At 42.0% G+C, this 16,351-nt stretch overlaps 1 protein-coding gene across 1 annotated transcript in view; it reads right to left on the reverse strand.

The window, feature by feature from the left end:
* Window positions 1-6: 6 nt before the first annotated feature.
* The window catches only part of Fgf2 (fibroblast growth factor 2), a 34,886-nt gene continuing 18,541 nt past the window's right edge, over window positions 7-16,351 (reverse strand). The window contains exons 2-3 of the mRNA XM_090356619.1: window positions 10,958-11,061; window positions 7-529 (exon numbers count right to left, since the gene is read on the reverse strand). Coding sequence (XP_090212745.1) covers window positions 344-529; window positions 10,958-11,061 — 290 coding nt within the window. The 3' untranslated portion in view covers window positions 7-343. The remainder of the gene's footprint in view (window positions 530-10,957; window positions 11,062-16,351) is intronic.

Genomic DNA, 16,351 nt, shown 5'->3' on the forward strand with positions numbered 1-16,351 from the left:
AATGGAGAAGATGTGAGAATTGGAGTGACTTCAATGCCTGCTGCTAAATTTTCTTAATGTAAATCATTTTCGTGATGAGAATTTGTAAATACACATTTTTAAATCCTCTTTTAAAATAAAGCAAATAATATAAAAAACACTGTAGCTGTCCTAATTTTCACTGTTTGCCAGCAGAATTTTCTTTACAGAAATGGTAAGTAAGGTCAATGGTTTACTATTTACCATGAGATTAAAAGTTATGCAACAATTATCCAAGTGAAATGTATATATTTTCTTGTTCTTTCATGAACAAATTTCTTAAATATACCTTCATGTGAAACGAGATTAGGTGATGCTGTTCAAATCAGCTTTTCACAGACATTGGAAGAAAAAGTATAGCTTTCTGCCCAGGTCCTGTTTTGGATCCAAGTTTATACTGCCCAGTTCGTTTCAGTGCCACATACCAGCTGGAATATTTCCTTGACCGATAAGTGTTGTAGTTATTTGATTCCAAACGTTCAAAAAAGAAACACTCATCTGTAACACATTTCTAAAAAACAAAAGAAGAGTTAGCTGTTGTATTTTCCATCTTAAATGTGTATGATAATACAATGCCCATTCTCCCAACTCAATGCTCTAGGGTCCGAGAAGATCCATTGAAAGGACTATGACATAGATTAATGGCAGAAGAGGGTCACATGGAAGCACAGATCTCAGTGGGACAGCATCAAGCGTGTGTCTTCCTCTGGACCATTCTCCAGGCCCTGCAACTCATGGTAAGATGTCAGTAGAAACCACACGGACAGTACAGCTACCACACTACACTAGTTCACACATGATGCGTACACAAGCCCAACATTGTGCAAGATCCTCTTGAGGGCTGGACCAGCAACAGAAAGTAGACTTTGAACATCGCACAGCTGCAGCTTCCTGTAGGTATGTGAGGTGAATCAACACTTCCACTTCACCAGTCAGGAGTCTTATTTCCATGTATATAGTACCAGTCTTGGGGTTTGAACTCAGGACAGGAGCACGTCCCCTGAGAGTTTGGTTTCAAGGCCTAGTACTCTATCACTTGAACCACAGCTCCACTTCTGGTTTTTGTTGGTGATTAATTGGAGATGAGAGTACCATGGACTTTTTTGCCCAAGCTAGCTTTGAACTGTGATCTTCAGATCACTACCTCCTGAGCAGCTACAATAATGTTTATTCTAAGGTATGAAAAAAATAGATTGCTATAGAAATTGGCTAGTGTTGGAAGGAGAGGTATATTCAAGTGATTGAACTTCTGCTTTGAGCAATAAAGCCCAGGGGAAGCACAAGACCCTGAATTCAAGCCAGTATTGGCACACCAAAAAAAGTTGCTCTTACAAAAATGCTAAAAAACATATTGACTCATAGTCCATATGATTAATAATCTCCAAATACTAATGGACAACAAAAACTAATGTAGAAGGTACTCATTTCTGCAGGAGTAAAGGAAACTGCCTTGTAATTTCACTTCAACTCTATCAGGAAAAAAATACCACTTTCAAATAGACCTGCAAATAATATTCTAAGTAATGGTCTGTAGTATTTCTGTTCTAATGTGGTACTTACTAAACAGAAATCAACTTCAGGAGTAAACAGTTTAAAACCATAAGAGGAAAATCACTTGTATTTTGTAATTTTTTTTTTTTGTCAGTCCTGGGCTTGGGCTCAGGGCTTGAGCACTGTCCTTGGGCTTTCTCAAGGCTAGAGCTCTACCACTTGAGCCTCAGCACCACTTCTGGCTTTTTGCTATGTATGTGGGGTACTGAGGAATTGAACCCGGGTCTTCGTGCATGCTAGGCAAGCTCTGTACCACTAGGCCAGACTCCCAGCCCCAAATTTATTTTGCTTCTCTGTGATTCTTGGTTTTTTTTTTTTGTTTTTTTTTTTTGCCAGTCCTGGGCTTGAGCACTGTCCTTGGGCTTTCTCAAGGTTAGAGGTCTGCCACTTGAGCCTGAGCACCACTTCCGGCTTTTTTCTAGGTATGTGGAACCAAGGAATCGAACCCGGGCCTCCATGCATGCTAGGCAAGCACTTTAACCACCAGGCCAAACTCCCGGTCCTTGTATTTTGTAATTTTATGTAATAGATGTATCATGATGTATTTACACATACCTATATAGCGTACACACTATTATGTGATTATATAATACATTTGTATATATTACATATAATTATATATTATAAACTATACACTATATACATATTAACTTTTAAGTTATATATTCATATAACATATACCATGATGTTAAGTATATGTACCATATACATTTTAAACATTTTGAGTTTATATAGAAGGTGCATGTAGATATATATAAATATATGATTATATAATAAGCCTATTAGTATCAATAAGCCTTTTTCAACATACTCATATTTAGGAAGCCCAATTTAAAAAGCCCTGAAACTTAACCCAAACTTTTTGGTTCCAAGATTAGATTTTTTTTTAAATGGCATGAACCACAAAAGAAAGAAAAACTAACATACAAGAAGAGCTGGCATAAAGCCAGAATTGATGAGATGGATAGCCCAGATGAACTGGGTGCTGCAGTGCAGTCACACCTGGAACCCCAGCTACTTAGGCAAGGATGAAACAGGGCAAGGATGAGGTCAGAGAGGCAGTACGCTGGGAGAAAGGGGCAGAGCCCTGAGATTTGGAGGCTCCAAGTGTGAGAGTCACTATAGCTTGTGCCTGTAATCCTAGCTACTCTGGAGGTTAAGGTCTGAGGCTCAAGCAGAAAAGTCTGTACAACTCTTATCTCCAGTAAACTACCAGAAAGCTGGAAGTGAAACTGGCTCAAAAGTTTAGAGCCCTAGCCTTGAGAAAGAAAAGAACCTCAGGAACAGTGAAGAGTGCCCAAACCCTGAGTTCAAGTCCCAGGATGGCAACACACACACACACACACACACACACACACACACACACAGAATAGTCATGGTGGGGGGGGGGCTTTCTAACAGAGAAGTCACGTGAGCTGACACTTCCAGAGCCACCCGGGCTGCTGACAGCACAGGGAGCCAAAAACAAATGGAGACACCTTTTAGAGGCTTGTTCAGTAACACAGGCCAAAGGAAAATAGGCTCCGATCCTGATGGTGGCAAAGAGAAATGTAAAAACCTGCCAGCTTATGAATATATTTTAGAGGTAGAGTCAAAAGCGTTTCCTGACAGTGGGGACAGTTTCCTGTAGTGGGAACTTACGACTGGTACTGGCTCTGCAAAATGATGTTGTGTCTATGTGCAGGGAAAACTGTTTTTTTTTTGGTCCAGGGGCTTGAACTCTGGGTCTAGGCATTGTCCTTGAACTGAAGAACTGAAGGCTAGTGCTCTATCCCTTGAGCTACAGCGCCAATTCTGGTTTTCTGGTGGTTATTTGGAGGTAAATCTCATGGACTTTTGTGCCTGGGCTGGCTTTGAACCACAATCCTCAGATCTCAGCCTCCTGAGTAACTGGGATTACAGGAGGGGAACACTTTCATACAGAATGATGCAGAATTTGGTCTGGCACATGTTGAGCTGCAGATGAACCCTACATATGGTGATAATGAGAATTTACTCAGTACCCACCAGGCAACAGACAAATCACTTAGCTTTCTTTCCTCTTATTAATAACCACAGAGTGGAATGTAGAAAGTACTAATATCAGAAAGAGTGTAGGGCAAGATAACTCTAATGAACTGTTATTAAATCCATAAAGTATGGAACATAAAAGAAGCACGAACATACCTGAGAATGACATAAACCCATCATGTTTTGGTGATGATTACTACCTTTGTTCTAAACCAGCTTAGTTCAGAGTCCTGTGAAGGGGGTCACAATAAGAAAGGAGTTGAGGCTGGGAGTTTAGCCTAGTGGTAGAGTGCTTGCCTAGCATGCATGAAGACCCAAGTTCAATTCCTTGGTATCACATACGTAGCAAAAAGCCGGAAGTGGTGCTGAGGCTCAAGTGGTAGAGCTCTAGCCTTGAGAAAGCCCAAAGTCAGTGCTCAGACCCTGAGTTCAAGCCCAGGACTGGCAAAAAAAAAAAAAAAAAAAAAAGAAAGAGGGGGCCGGGAGTCTGGCCTAGTGGTAGAGTGCTTGCCTAGCATGCACGAAGACCCAGGTTTGATTCCTTGGTACCACATACATAGAAAAAAGCCAGAAGTGGTGCTGAGGCTCAAGTGGTAGAGTGCTAGCCTTGAGAAAGTCCAAGGACAGTGCTCAAGCCCTGAGCTCAAACCCAGGACTGGCAAAAAAAAAAAAAAAAAAAAAGGAGTTGAACCACAAGGCTCCATACTTTAAATATACATTCTTAGTGACTTCCTTCCCAAGAATGCAGCTTGGGAAGGGGAGTAAAAGGATAAACTTACATTCATGCCTATAATCCTAGCTATTCAGGAGACAGAGCTGAGGATCACAGTTCAAAGCCAGCCCAACCAGGAAAATCTATGAGACTTCTCTCCAATTAATCACCAGAAAACTGGAGGTAGCACTGTGGTTCAAAGTGGTAGAGTGCTAACCCTGAGTGAAAAAGCACAGACAACACCCAGGCCCTGAGTTCTAAGCCCATGACTGACCAACCCCCACCCCCCACCAAAAGAAAAGCTTAGGGGCAGTGCTCAGGTCCTGAGTTCAGGCTCCATGACCAACAACAACCAACAAACTTACAGTGAAGACAAACTTTCTCAGCCAGGTGACCAAGGGGAATGTATGAGTAATCCATCATGAAGATAGCATGTCCCCTTTCCCACCATCAGCAAAACGGTACTATATCTCAGAACACACCTTCCTCTCCTAGCCCATCCAACCACAAGAAGACATCAAGCAAATCCACGTGGAAAAAGATAGTGACATTCTAAAAGAACAAGTGTCCAGTATTCCTCAAGCTGTGAAAGAAACCAAAACAAGTCTAAGAAATTGTCACAGTCTACAAGAACCTTAAGATTCGATGATTAAATCTCATATTCTATGGAAACCATTAGGTAAAACTAAAGAAACATGACAGAAATACTACTGTTAATACATCAGTATAGTTCTTGTTTACAGCAAATGTGCCATATTAATTTAAAAAACTAGGTACAAAATATATAAAAACTTTCCATACTTTTAATTTAAAACTAGTTTGTAACAAACTTAACCTTAATTGATCACTACACACCAACCAGATGCCATGTGAGAATTTTTTTTCTTTTTTTTTTATTGTAATTAGTAAAAGGGTTACATGGTATTTGCCAGATAGATGCGAGCATTTTTATTGTGTCTATTGCTGTGTTTCTTGTCTAGTGCATATTAGGTGATCAACATCAACTAAAATTAATGAACAAACAAAATGAGAGTTCAATGGCACTGTGAGGTCTAAATAAGTGATAGAGGACCAGGAAAAACCCTGCCTAGGAGTTAAAATATAGGTTTAACTATAGTATAGTTTAATCCATACTATACATTAGGGACCTAATGGATTCAGTCCAAACAGAACCAAACAGATCATTTGACTATCATAACGATAGATGTCAGTGGAACAAGAAACTTAGGTTCCAATTTTGCCTTGATCCCTAACTTGTATGTCTGCTCAAGTTCTTTCAACTTCACTGGATCTCATCTCCCCCATTTGAGAAAGAAGACTGGATTAGAATGTGGTGGTCCACACCCATAATCCTAGCTGTTCCAGAGGCTGAGATCTGTGCAAAGCCAGCCTAAGCAGCAGAAATGTCCATGAGACTCTTATCTGCAATTAACCACCCCAAAGCTAGAAGTGGAGGTATGGTTCCAGTGGTACAGAAGCAGCCTTAAAGAAAAAAATTAAGAATAGAAGACCCTGAGTCCAAGCCCCAGTACTGGCCAGCATGCACACTTACACATATACATGCACACACACACACAACTGGATTAGATGATGTGTAAAATCCCTCCCACACAGTGTTTGCATACAGTAGAGAGAACCAAAGTGAGTTTTCCTCCTACATGTTTCCCCAACCTGCTCCCCTTCCTGGGCCTCACAGTTCTGGTACAAGGCTGAATTTTAGATTTAAACCTTATGGTCATTTCCCCAGGCTCTGTTTTCTGGGTTGTTTATTCTTTTACAGTACTTTGATTTCTGCAGTTTTGGCTCATGAAGGAGTTTGCTCAATAGGAATCTGAAAATGGTTTCACTTACACCATTTCTGAGAATTACAAGCAGATATGATGTAAGGAACACTGTGGAGTATTTCAGAACACTGCAAACAACGGGTGAAAAGTTAAAAGCAAATTTGGGCTTAATCTTGAAACACAGTTTATGTAAAATGGTTAGGAATGGTTTCTAAAAGCAACCAGAATTACTTGACATTTGATCTCGTTTTTGTTGCTGGGTGCCTGTGTCAGTCATGAGGCTTGAACTCAGGGTCTGGATACAGTCCCTCAAGACTGGTGCTCTACCACTTGAGCCACGAGTCCACTTCCAGCTTTTTGGTGATTAACTGGAGACAAAAAGTCCTACTGTTTTTTTGTTTGATTTGTTTTTGGTCAATTGTAGGGCTTGAACTCCCAGCTTGAGTGCTACCCCTGTGATTTTTGTTCAATAGTTAGTGCTCTACCACTTTGAGCCACTGCACTACTTCCACTTTTCTGGTGGTTAATTGGAGATGAGTCTCTCAAGACTCTCCTTCCAGGGCTGGCTTCAACCCTCAATTCTCAGATCTCAGCCTCCTGAGTAGCTAGGATTAGGACATAGGCCACCAATGCCCAGCTCCAGCAGTATTTTAGTCACTAGTGACTCATACCTGTAATTCTAGCTACTCAGAAAGTTAAGATCTGAGGATTTCCATTAGAAATTTAGGCAGGAAAGTCTGTAAGAGTCTTATCATCAGTTAACCACCAGAAACCCAGAAATGACATTGTGGTTCAGGTCCTGAGGGGACTGACCTTGAGCATAAAAGTTTAGGGACAGCACCCAGGCTCTGATTTCAAGCCCAAGGTCTGGAGAAAAAAAAGGGAGAGGGGGTTCAAATAAGAAAGTTGCCTAAAAGGTAAAACATTTTACACTATATATAATCATCATCAAAAATTATATTTCCTATTTTATTACTATAGGTTAGCACAAGTTAAAGTGTAATACTTTATAGTACTATGTAGAAAACAATTTTAATTTCAAGTGGTTAAAGACTACTCAGGGGGTTTTTTGAATGAAATATTGAGGCTTTTGGTAATTTAAACTTAAAACTTAGTTATCCTCACTATATGCAATTGTGTGTTGTGGGGCAGCAGGGGGTGGGCCGCAGAGGGGTCCTAGGGCTTGAACTCAGGGCCTCATGCTCTTGCTTTTTTTTGTTCAAGTCTGGAATTCTACCACTTAAGCAACAGCTCCACTTCTGGCTTTCTGCTGGTTAACTGGAAATAAGCGTCTCCCAGACATCCCTGCCTGGACTGATTTCAAACCATGATCATCAGATCTCAACTTCCTGAGTAGCTAAAATTACATATAATATCCATTGATGCCTGGCTTGTTTGGTGATTTAAACTTAAAACTGCAATTAACCTCACTCTATGCAGTTTTTTAACCTACAATTTTGTGAACATTTAAGAAATCTTAGATCCTAATATTTGTTCTGAGTTAGTGTTACTCATAGCAACAAAATTTATCCTGTGAAATGGAGTCAGGAGCCTGTTGTATATTAAAGAACCACTCAAGACCAAACCTCCAAAAAGAAGTTTTGGCAGTTAAATATAGTTACTGCTTGAACATTCAGAGTTCCTAACTTGAAAGGAAAGAAGAGACCCTTCCAAAATGCTTTCAAATTGCCCTCCTTGACCTGAATGCATTTATATCACTAAGATGCAAGGGTATCTTAGTTACCCAATGTAACTGAGAAAGCAGAAGGTTTGGTATGTTGGAAGCCTTTCTCAAAGGATACTAGAATGTTCTCTAGTCACTCCAAGAATCACAGCTAGGGTCAAATGCCCAGGAACTCAGGACTGTGCTCCATGACCATAGTCTGAAATGAGATCAGGAAGACAGAGCCCGGAGGACTTGTACCTTTGCCAAGTGTGGGTTCTGGATTCCCAGTTTCTCCAGAGTGAGGTTTATTCACATCCCCAAGTGATCGCTACTCATCAGTACCTCGAAGTTGCTGTTGTGGACAGTTCAATGTCTCCAGATATGACCCAGAGAAAGATGTGTGCCACGTAAATACCATCAGCCCCTCTTCTGCTTGAGGAAGGACACTGAAGATTGACCGGCCCACCCAGACCCAAGGAAAAGAGGCAGCCTGGCTGCAGAAAGGCCTGATACCCAGTACCCAAGCTGGGAGGCAGACAAGACTGAAGGTTGTAGCATACACTTGGCAGGAACGGGCTCTGTGATGGGGTCTGCATCATGGATTGTGGTTACAGCAGCCAGATTGTGATTAGTGTCGTTCCTCAGATCTAGAACTTTCCATTCATGTATACCAGCTGTGGCTTTGTCCCTACAGAGTTTGCAATAAATGTCCAAATACTGTTACATTGATTTACTAGTCAACTTGGTGGAAATCCATTGGCTCATGAAGAATTAACACACACACACACACACACACACACACACACACATACATCTGAGGAAACAAGAAACATGTAAAAGGAAATAAAAGACTATGATCTTGAGCCTACCATAGTTTCCTCTTCACTAAGGAAAAAAGCTAGAATGCAAAGCTCAGGGTACTTCAAGATTCTAGAAGCATACTCAATAGTTCAGGAATCTACCAAGAGAATGGGTCAGAATTGTCTGCATTCTAACTTGTAGAAAATTTTATTACTTTTTGGTTTTTGCTGGTCCTGGAGCTTGAACTCGGGGCCTAGGCACTGTTCCTCAGCTTTTTTTTTTTTTTGTCAATGCTAATGTTCTACATATCATATCATAGTTTCACTGCCCACTGTTTTGGGGTTAACTGGAGACAAGTGTCTCATGGACTTACCTGCCTGGGCCAGCTTCGAACCCTAATTCTCATATCTCACCCTCCTGAGTAGCTGGGCATGAGCCACTAGCTCTTGGCAATTCAGTGTCAACAACTGTGGTGATATCACCGTAAATATACCGACGTTCTAATCTGTGTGTGTGTGTGTGGATACACATACCAGTAGTGGAACTTGAAGTATTCTGTTTTGGTGGATCCCAACTATTAGAACATCTCTTGAGTTGACAACAGATTGGTAAGGAGAAAATGAGAAAAAAAAAGTGGAATTTCCAATAAGTCCATCTCCTAGAGCTCAGTTCTTACCTAGCACACTTTATCAGCTCCCTTGTTCTAAGCAGCAGAGAAATCTAGATCTATGTATCAGCAGAGGCTTCTCCTCCAAGTTTCAGTGATAGTTCCAACTAATTGGTAGATCTTCCATAAAGAACTCAACCAATATATGTCTAAATTTGAAGTATTACCTTTTCCCACAACTTTCTTTTCTTTCCCCTTCTCATCCGCACCAGAAACCTGACAGCCATCTTTGACTTTTCTCTTTCTACTTTACCCCTAACTCTAGCCAACCCTCTATCCTCTGTCTAGCTACTATCAGCTAGATTCTCTGTATCAATTAAGACATTCACAGTGGCTTTCTAACCTTTTATATCTAGCTATAAAATGCAATAAATCTAGCTAGAGAGCTATAGATCTCTATGGATATACCATACCTTTATAGATTATATAGATCTCTATCTATAGAGAGATAGCAAAACATATATGAGATCTATAATTAAACCTTTGTGAAAATCCACTGAGATCAGTGTGTTTTATTATAATGTGAGGAAACTAAGAATAAGAACCCACAGTTAGGGCCGGGAGTTTGGCCTAGTGGTTAAAGTGCTTGCCTAGCATGCATGAAGACCCGGGTTCAATTCCTCTGTACCACATACATAGGAAAAAAAAGCCGGAAGTGGTACTGAGGCTCAAGTGGTAGAGCTCTAACCTTGAGAAAGTCCAAGGACAGTGCTCAGGCCCTGAGCTCAAGCCCAGGACTGGCAAAAAAAAAAAAAAAGAACACACAGCTACTAAATGGCAAACGTAAGCCCATGTTCTTATCAATCTGTTCTACAGATGTTTTATATGACAGCCGAGGGTGGATGGCTCACACATGTAATTCTAGTTACTTAGGAAGATGGGATTCGAGGGCTGTAATTGAAAGCCAGCCTGGGCAGGAAAATCTGTGAGATTCTTATTTCCATTTCACCACCAAAAAGCCAGGAGTGGAGCTGAAGCTCGAGTGGTACAGCACCAGCCTTGAGCAAAAAGGCTAAGGGACACTAACCAGGCCCTGAGTTCAAGCCCCAGTACTGGCACATACAAAAGTTTCATAAGACCAATTCTAATGAAGAAACTTAAAATTTCTTAAAATAACCAAAATTTTATGTGTCTTCCCCTATTGGTCATTGAAAGACTACATAATGTAGGAAAATTTCTTTAACAAAATGATTTTTTTTTTTGGTCAGTCATGGGGCTTGAACTCTGGACCTGAGCACTGTCCTTAAGCTCTTCAGCTTAAGGCTAGTACTCTACCACTTTGACCAAAATACAACTTAGGGTTTTCTGGTGGTTAACTGGAGATAAGAGTCTCAGAGACTTTCATGCCTGGGCTGGCTTTAAACCTCAATCCTCAGATCTCAGCCTCCTGAATAGCTAGGATTATAGACATCAGCCACCGATGTATTATTTTTGCACAGTAGAACACAGTAACTAAAAACTGATGGTGTAAATTCAAGACCACTTCATAGCCAGCCCACTGTTTACTTTACATATGCCATGTCTTCCATCGCTCACCCCTCAGAACCCCACATGCCATGACCCCCCCACACCTCCCTCAGAGCCCCTCACTCCTTCAGAACTTACAGTACTCTGTATTTTAGAGGGTAATTGTAGAGGAAACTATATAATACATAAAAAATCTCTAACAAAGCTTGAATCATTGTCAGTGCAAAAAAATAGTAATAAATAGCAATAGAAGAAAACAAAAAGAAAAACATGCTACTCACAGAAGCCAATAATCGTCCATCTTCCTTCATAGCTAAGTAACGGTTCGCACACAGACCCTTGATAGACACAACTCCTCGCTCTTCTGCTTGAAGCTGTAGTTTGACTGTAACAGGGAAACATTATTTATGTAGCACCAGAGAGAAAAGAACCAGTTCCACATACAAAGGCAATAGATGCCTGAGAAATGAAGTGATACACTCTGAAAGGTCAGAGGGGCAGGGCCAGTGGATATGTGTCCACAGAGCTATGCTGGAGAGGCTAGATAGCAGTCCAGCCTATGGCTACCCCAGGCTCACTTCTGAACACACCAGTGTCATAGCAGGCAGGAGAGGCAGAATGGGCAACTGTTTCCTTTTCCAGAATGCATATTGGACCCATTGACTATTCATATGTTTTAAAGTGAAGCTATTCAAGTGATATAGAATTATAATTTGGGGGGGACTGTCTTACTACAGCCCAAACTCCATAAAAGTCATTCCCGACCAATTTTTCACAAATAAAAAACAATCTAGGAAGTAGAGGTATGGCTCAAGTGGTAGAGTGTCAACTTTGAGCTCATGCTTCTAATCCCAGCTGTCTCTAAGCCAGCTGGGGCAGATGAAGCTGAGAGACTCATATCTCCAATTAACCACCAAAGCCACAAATGGAAGTATGATTCAAGTGGTAAAGCACCAGCCATGAGCAAAAAGGCCAGGCAAGAAGCCCTGAGCTCATGTAAAAAAATTTTTAAAAAAAGATTTTAAGCAACAGTTGACAAAAGAGAATAAGCAAATCAATAATATGGAAGAAAGGGATTGCATGATCAATCCACTTAACCTGAGTAACTTTTTTTGGTTCTAGTAAATATCATCTAAGACGTCATTGTCCTGTTAGCTTCAAAGTTCCTTAAAAGTTATATACACACACAATAAACTAAACTCTAGAAATGTACCCATGCTGGGAAGCTGAATTGCAAAGGGGCCTTAAGATACTATAATCAACTCCATCTACCTACAAAGCTGACCTGTTGGCATTTGCAGGGGTGCTGTGAAGTAACAGCGAGAGCCCTGGCCCCAAAAGGCAGTGTTGACTTTCCTGGCCCTGTTTGATCTACGGCATCATTACTAGGGTATCATTTCCCTACCATGCCTCCTGGGGCTTAAACTCAGGGCCTGGGCACTGTCCTTGAGCTTTCTCAAGACTAGCACTCTACCACTTGAGCCACAGTACCACTTCCAGTCTTTTCTGTGTATGTGATACCAAGAATCAAGCCCAGGGCTCCATACATGCTTGGCAAGCACTCTACCACTAGGCCACGCTCCCAGCCCCCAGTGGCTTTTAGTATACACAAAGTTGTGAATCATCACACAACCAATTACAGAGCATCTGCATCTGCGAAACATCTGCCCCTCCGCACATCGCTTCCCAGCCGTACTCCATGCCACCACACCACCACCCCTGCCACAAGCAACCACTAATCCACATTCACAGGTTTCCCTCCAGTAGTCTCCTTGGCACCAGACAAACAAAACCAAAAGGGCTACTGGAAATAAGGTTACAGTGTCATAATTCCCAAGGAAAATACTATTGTAATGACACAGACCTTAATTTCTCAGTATGTTTTGTTTATTCACTCATATAGGAAAGTGGTACCTGATGCCTCTTATATGTTGAGTGTGTGTGTGTGTGTGTGTGTGTGTGTGTGTGTGTGTGTGTGCTTGCCCTGAACTTTGAACTAATGGCTTGGATGTTATCTTGAGCTCTTTTGCCAAAACTTACCACTTTGAGCCTCTGTACCACTTCCACTTTTCTGGTAGTTAGTTGAAGAGTCTCGAGAACTTTCCTGCCCAAGCTGGCTTTGAAACACCATCCTCAAATCTCCGCCTCCTGAGTAGTTAGATTTATAGGCATAAACCACCCATGCCCAGCTGAGATTGGGATTATTCTAGAACTAGAAATACACATGACTGCAATAGACAGCCTCACCTCTCATAAAGCTCCAGTCTAGTACCTACTACGCCAGCAACGAAGTTATTTCTCATTTAAGTGATCTGTGACCCAAGCAAACATCTCACCTTGTTTATTAAGATAGTCAGCAAATATTTCTACTTCAGGGTAGTATGATGGGTCAAGCCTGTAACCTGCACTTGGGAGGCTCAGGCAGGAGGATCATGAGTTCAAAGACAACACAGGCTATCCCATGAACTTCACTGATGATTGCAACACAGTACTGAATCACTCACATCTCTTTGGGTTTCCTGTAACATTTACCGTATGTGCATTAAGGACACAGCCCTGAGCTGACTGCCTTCCTCTAGAATCCTTACATAACTGTAGGTAGTGGCAGAAGAGGTGAGCAGATCCATCTTGCTAAGACACCAACCCTCCTCCAGGTCTTTGAAAGAGTCCATGTCTTGACAGGAGTGAACAGTTGGAAACCAGATTTTTTTTCAATCCAAGTTGGCAACTGCTGTACCTCCAGAAGTTATTTTCCTCCTAATGTTTAACTTTAACTCTAATCCATTCTTAAAATGCCTTATCAATGCATTGGTTTGTCTCAGAGTAAATGAAGTTCAATGAACAAGCAACACTGCGCAAATACTTATATTTCAAGTGTGGTTATCACCTCCAAAGAGATGGGAAACTTATGCTCACATCAAAAGTGAGTTTTGGGGAGTTTACTTTATTCCTGCTTGCCAAACCCAGCTGTCCCTCACATACTCTTACATGGCCAAATAAACTGTTCAACACACAGACACCAACCTAAAGAGGTTGCAAACTGTATGACTGCAGTAATATGACAGCATCCGTGGGAAGATTGGTCATAAACAGTAGAAACTGTGGCAAAGAGAGCAGGGACCCCAAATGAACTAACGTGGCAGTTCCTACTTTGTGTCAGTGAAGTATATGACATCAGTTACACACACACACACATACACACACACACACACCTGTTATTAGCAGTCAACCCCTCGACTAACCTCTGGAATCTAAATATCAAAGGCCATTGGCCTGGTTAAGTGTGTCCTGGAAACCTACACAGCTCTGAAAAGGATTAGCTAGAATAATAGAAACTGCCTCAAGCTAGTATTTTTCAAGACACAGGGCACCCCTGGACTCTAGCCTTATCCAACCTTTTCCATTCCTTTTCCAAAAGCTCCTGGATGGTTTGAAAGGGCCTGAGGTTTCTCTCCATGTTAAGTAAGTGCTCCGCAAAGAGAATACAACTAGCCTGGCTGGCCAGGCGCCTCCCCAAGGGGTAAGTGCCAATTAGCTGAGCTGTTTGTGTTCCTGGCACTTCCTTCTGAATTGAAGACTTTGCATTCATCTAGAAAAATCACACAACTCCGGCAGTTCCAGAACAGAAAACAGAGGAGCATGTGTGTGCCCGGCAAAGGAGGAGCTTTTTCTTTTGAGGGGGAAGCTGGGGGGGGGGGGAAGTAGGGGCACAGGGCAGGAGGGAAAGGAAATCTGTCCAGAATGTTCCAGAATGTTCCAGTTATTTAACTACGCCTTCCCACACAGTCATTCGGTTTGACTGGTAAAATCATTAGGAAAACAGCTTTCAAAGCAGGCTCAAGACAAGAGAGTTTTATTTGACTCTCCTGAAAATAGTCGTGCAGCACGTCTCCATCCACAAGGACTATTACTGCAGCCTCCTCTTTGGAAAACCACGCATCCAGCCAAGAGCTCGAGGCCCAGGTCCAAAAGTGCCGAGAGGCCTTTGCCAGGAAAGTTCTTCCCCACGGCCCCCGGTGACATAAGCTGCCTGAGCTGGAGAAGGAAGCCGGAAACAGCTCCTTTGCTTCCAAGTCTGTGGTAAGACATAGGGTCCCTTCCTTGACTGGGCAGAGTATTGAAAGGAATCAAAGTCACACTGAGAAAGGAACCACCACCAGCAAGACACGGCTGTGGGAAGTAGGAATGGAGTCCAGTGGATCATGCCAGAGGTTCTTGCAAATAGGATACATGAAGCCAGGGGTTGTCAGTGGCTCATGTCTCTAATCCTAGCTCCTCAGGAGGCTGAGAGCTGAGGATCTGGGTTCAAAAACAGCCTGGGTGGACTCTCCTCTCCAACAAACCAGCAAAATACTGGAAGTAAGGCTGTGGTTCAAATGATAGGCCATCAGCTTTCAGTGAAAAAGTTCAGGGACGCTGCCAAGGCCCTGAGTTCAAGCTCCAGCACACACACACACACACACACACACACACACACAGACACTCATGCATTCACCCACCCACCCCCCATCCTCATTCACTCACACACCTTCCAGTAATATCTTCGCTTATTCATTCCTATAAAATAGTATGTACGTAAACGGAATGGTATTTTTATGATACCCTATATTTAAAAATCATAGCTGATCCTGGTTTAAAAGAAGGACAATGTGGCAGCTCATGCCTCATAATTCTAGCTGCTCAGGAGACTGAGATCTGAAGATCATGGTTCAAAGCCAGCTGGGACAGCGTCCATGAGACACTTATCTCCTATGAACCACCAGAAAACCAGTGGAGCTCAAAATGGTAGAGTGCTAATCTTGAGTGAAAAAGCTCAGGGATAGCGCCCAGGCCATGTTCAAGCCCCATGTCCCACCAAAAAAAAAAAATATATGAAATATATACCAACTTTCCCATGCTTCTTCGACATTTTATAGTCCATACTAAAAGAAATGGAGGCACAAAGGGTGAACAAATGCAGCAGTGGCACTCACCAGACGCTGTGTTGAAAATGAACTATATAACTTGTAGGTGGGGATGGAAGGGGAAAATTGGGAGAGAGCGAGGGAAGAGGTCATACTGTCCAAAAAGAAATGTACTCATGACCTGACTTAGGAAACTGGAGCCCCTCTGTGCATAACCTTTAAAACAATAAAAACATTAAGATTAAAAAGAGGTACTGTCACCACGTCTTCACAAATCCTAGATGTGCCCTGAGCTGTGTCTATTTTTAGTGGGAGGATAATTCCTGGAACTGAACATTCTTCTGTTTGACTGCCAGTGCTATCTGCTTTTGTCTATAAAATATAGGACTTGAACTCCATTTTGCACATATTATTCAGTCAATATACTTGATAAATCACTCACTAGTCCCCAAACTCAGCACCACACACCAACCATTCCTACAAGGATTACAGAAAACCGCACTGGGTGAATACCATGAGCATAGGGAGGCAGATAAAAGATTTTTTTTTGGTCAGTTGTGGGGCTTGAACTCTGGGCCTGGGCACTGTCCCCGAGCTCTTCAGCTCAAGGCTACCACTCTACCCTTTGAGCCACAGTATCACTTCCAGTTTTCTGTGGTTAATTGGAGATAAGAGTCTTCTGGATTTTAGTGCCCAGGTTGGCTTTGATCTTATATCTCAGCCTCCTGAGTAGTTAGGATTACAGGCGTGAGCCATTGCACTCGGCAGATA

The sequence above is a fragment of the Megascapheus bottae genome, chromosome 23 (assembly GCF_031878675.1).
Source record: "Megascapheus bottae isolate mThoBot1 chromosome 23, mThoBot2.hap1, whole genome shotgun sequence".
Taxonomy (NCBI): Eukaryota; Metazoa; Chordata; class Mammalia; order Rodentia; family Geomyidae; genus Megascapheus; species Megascapheus bottae.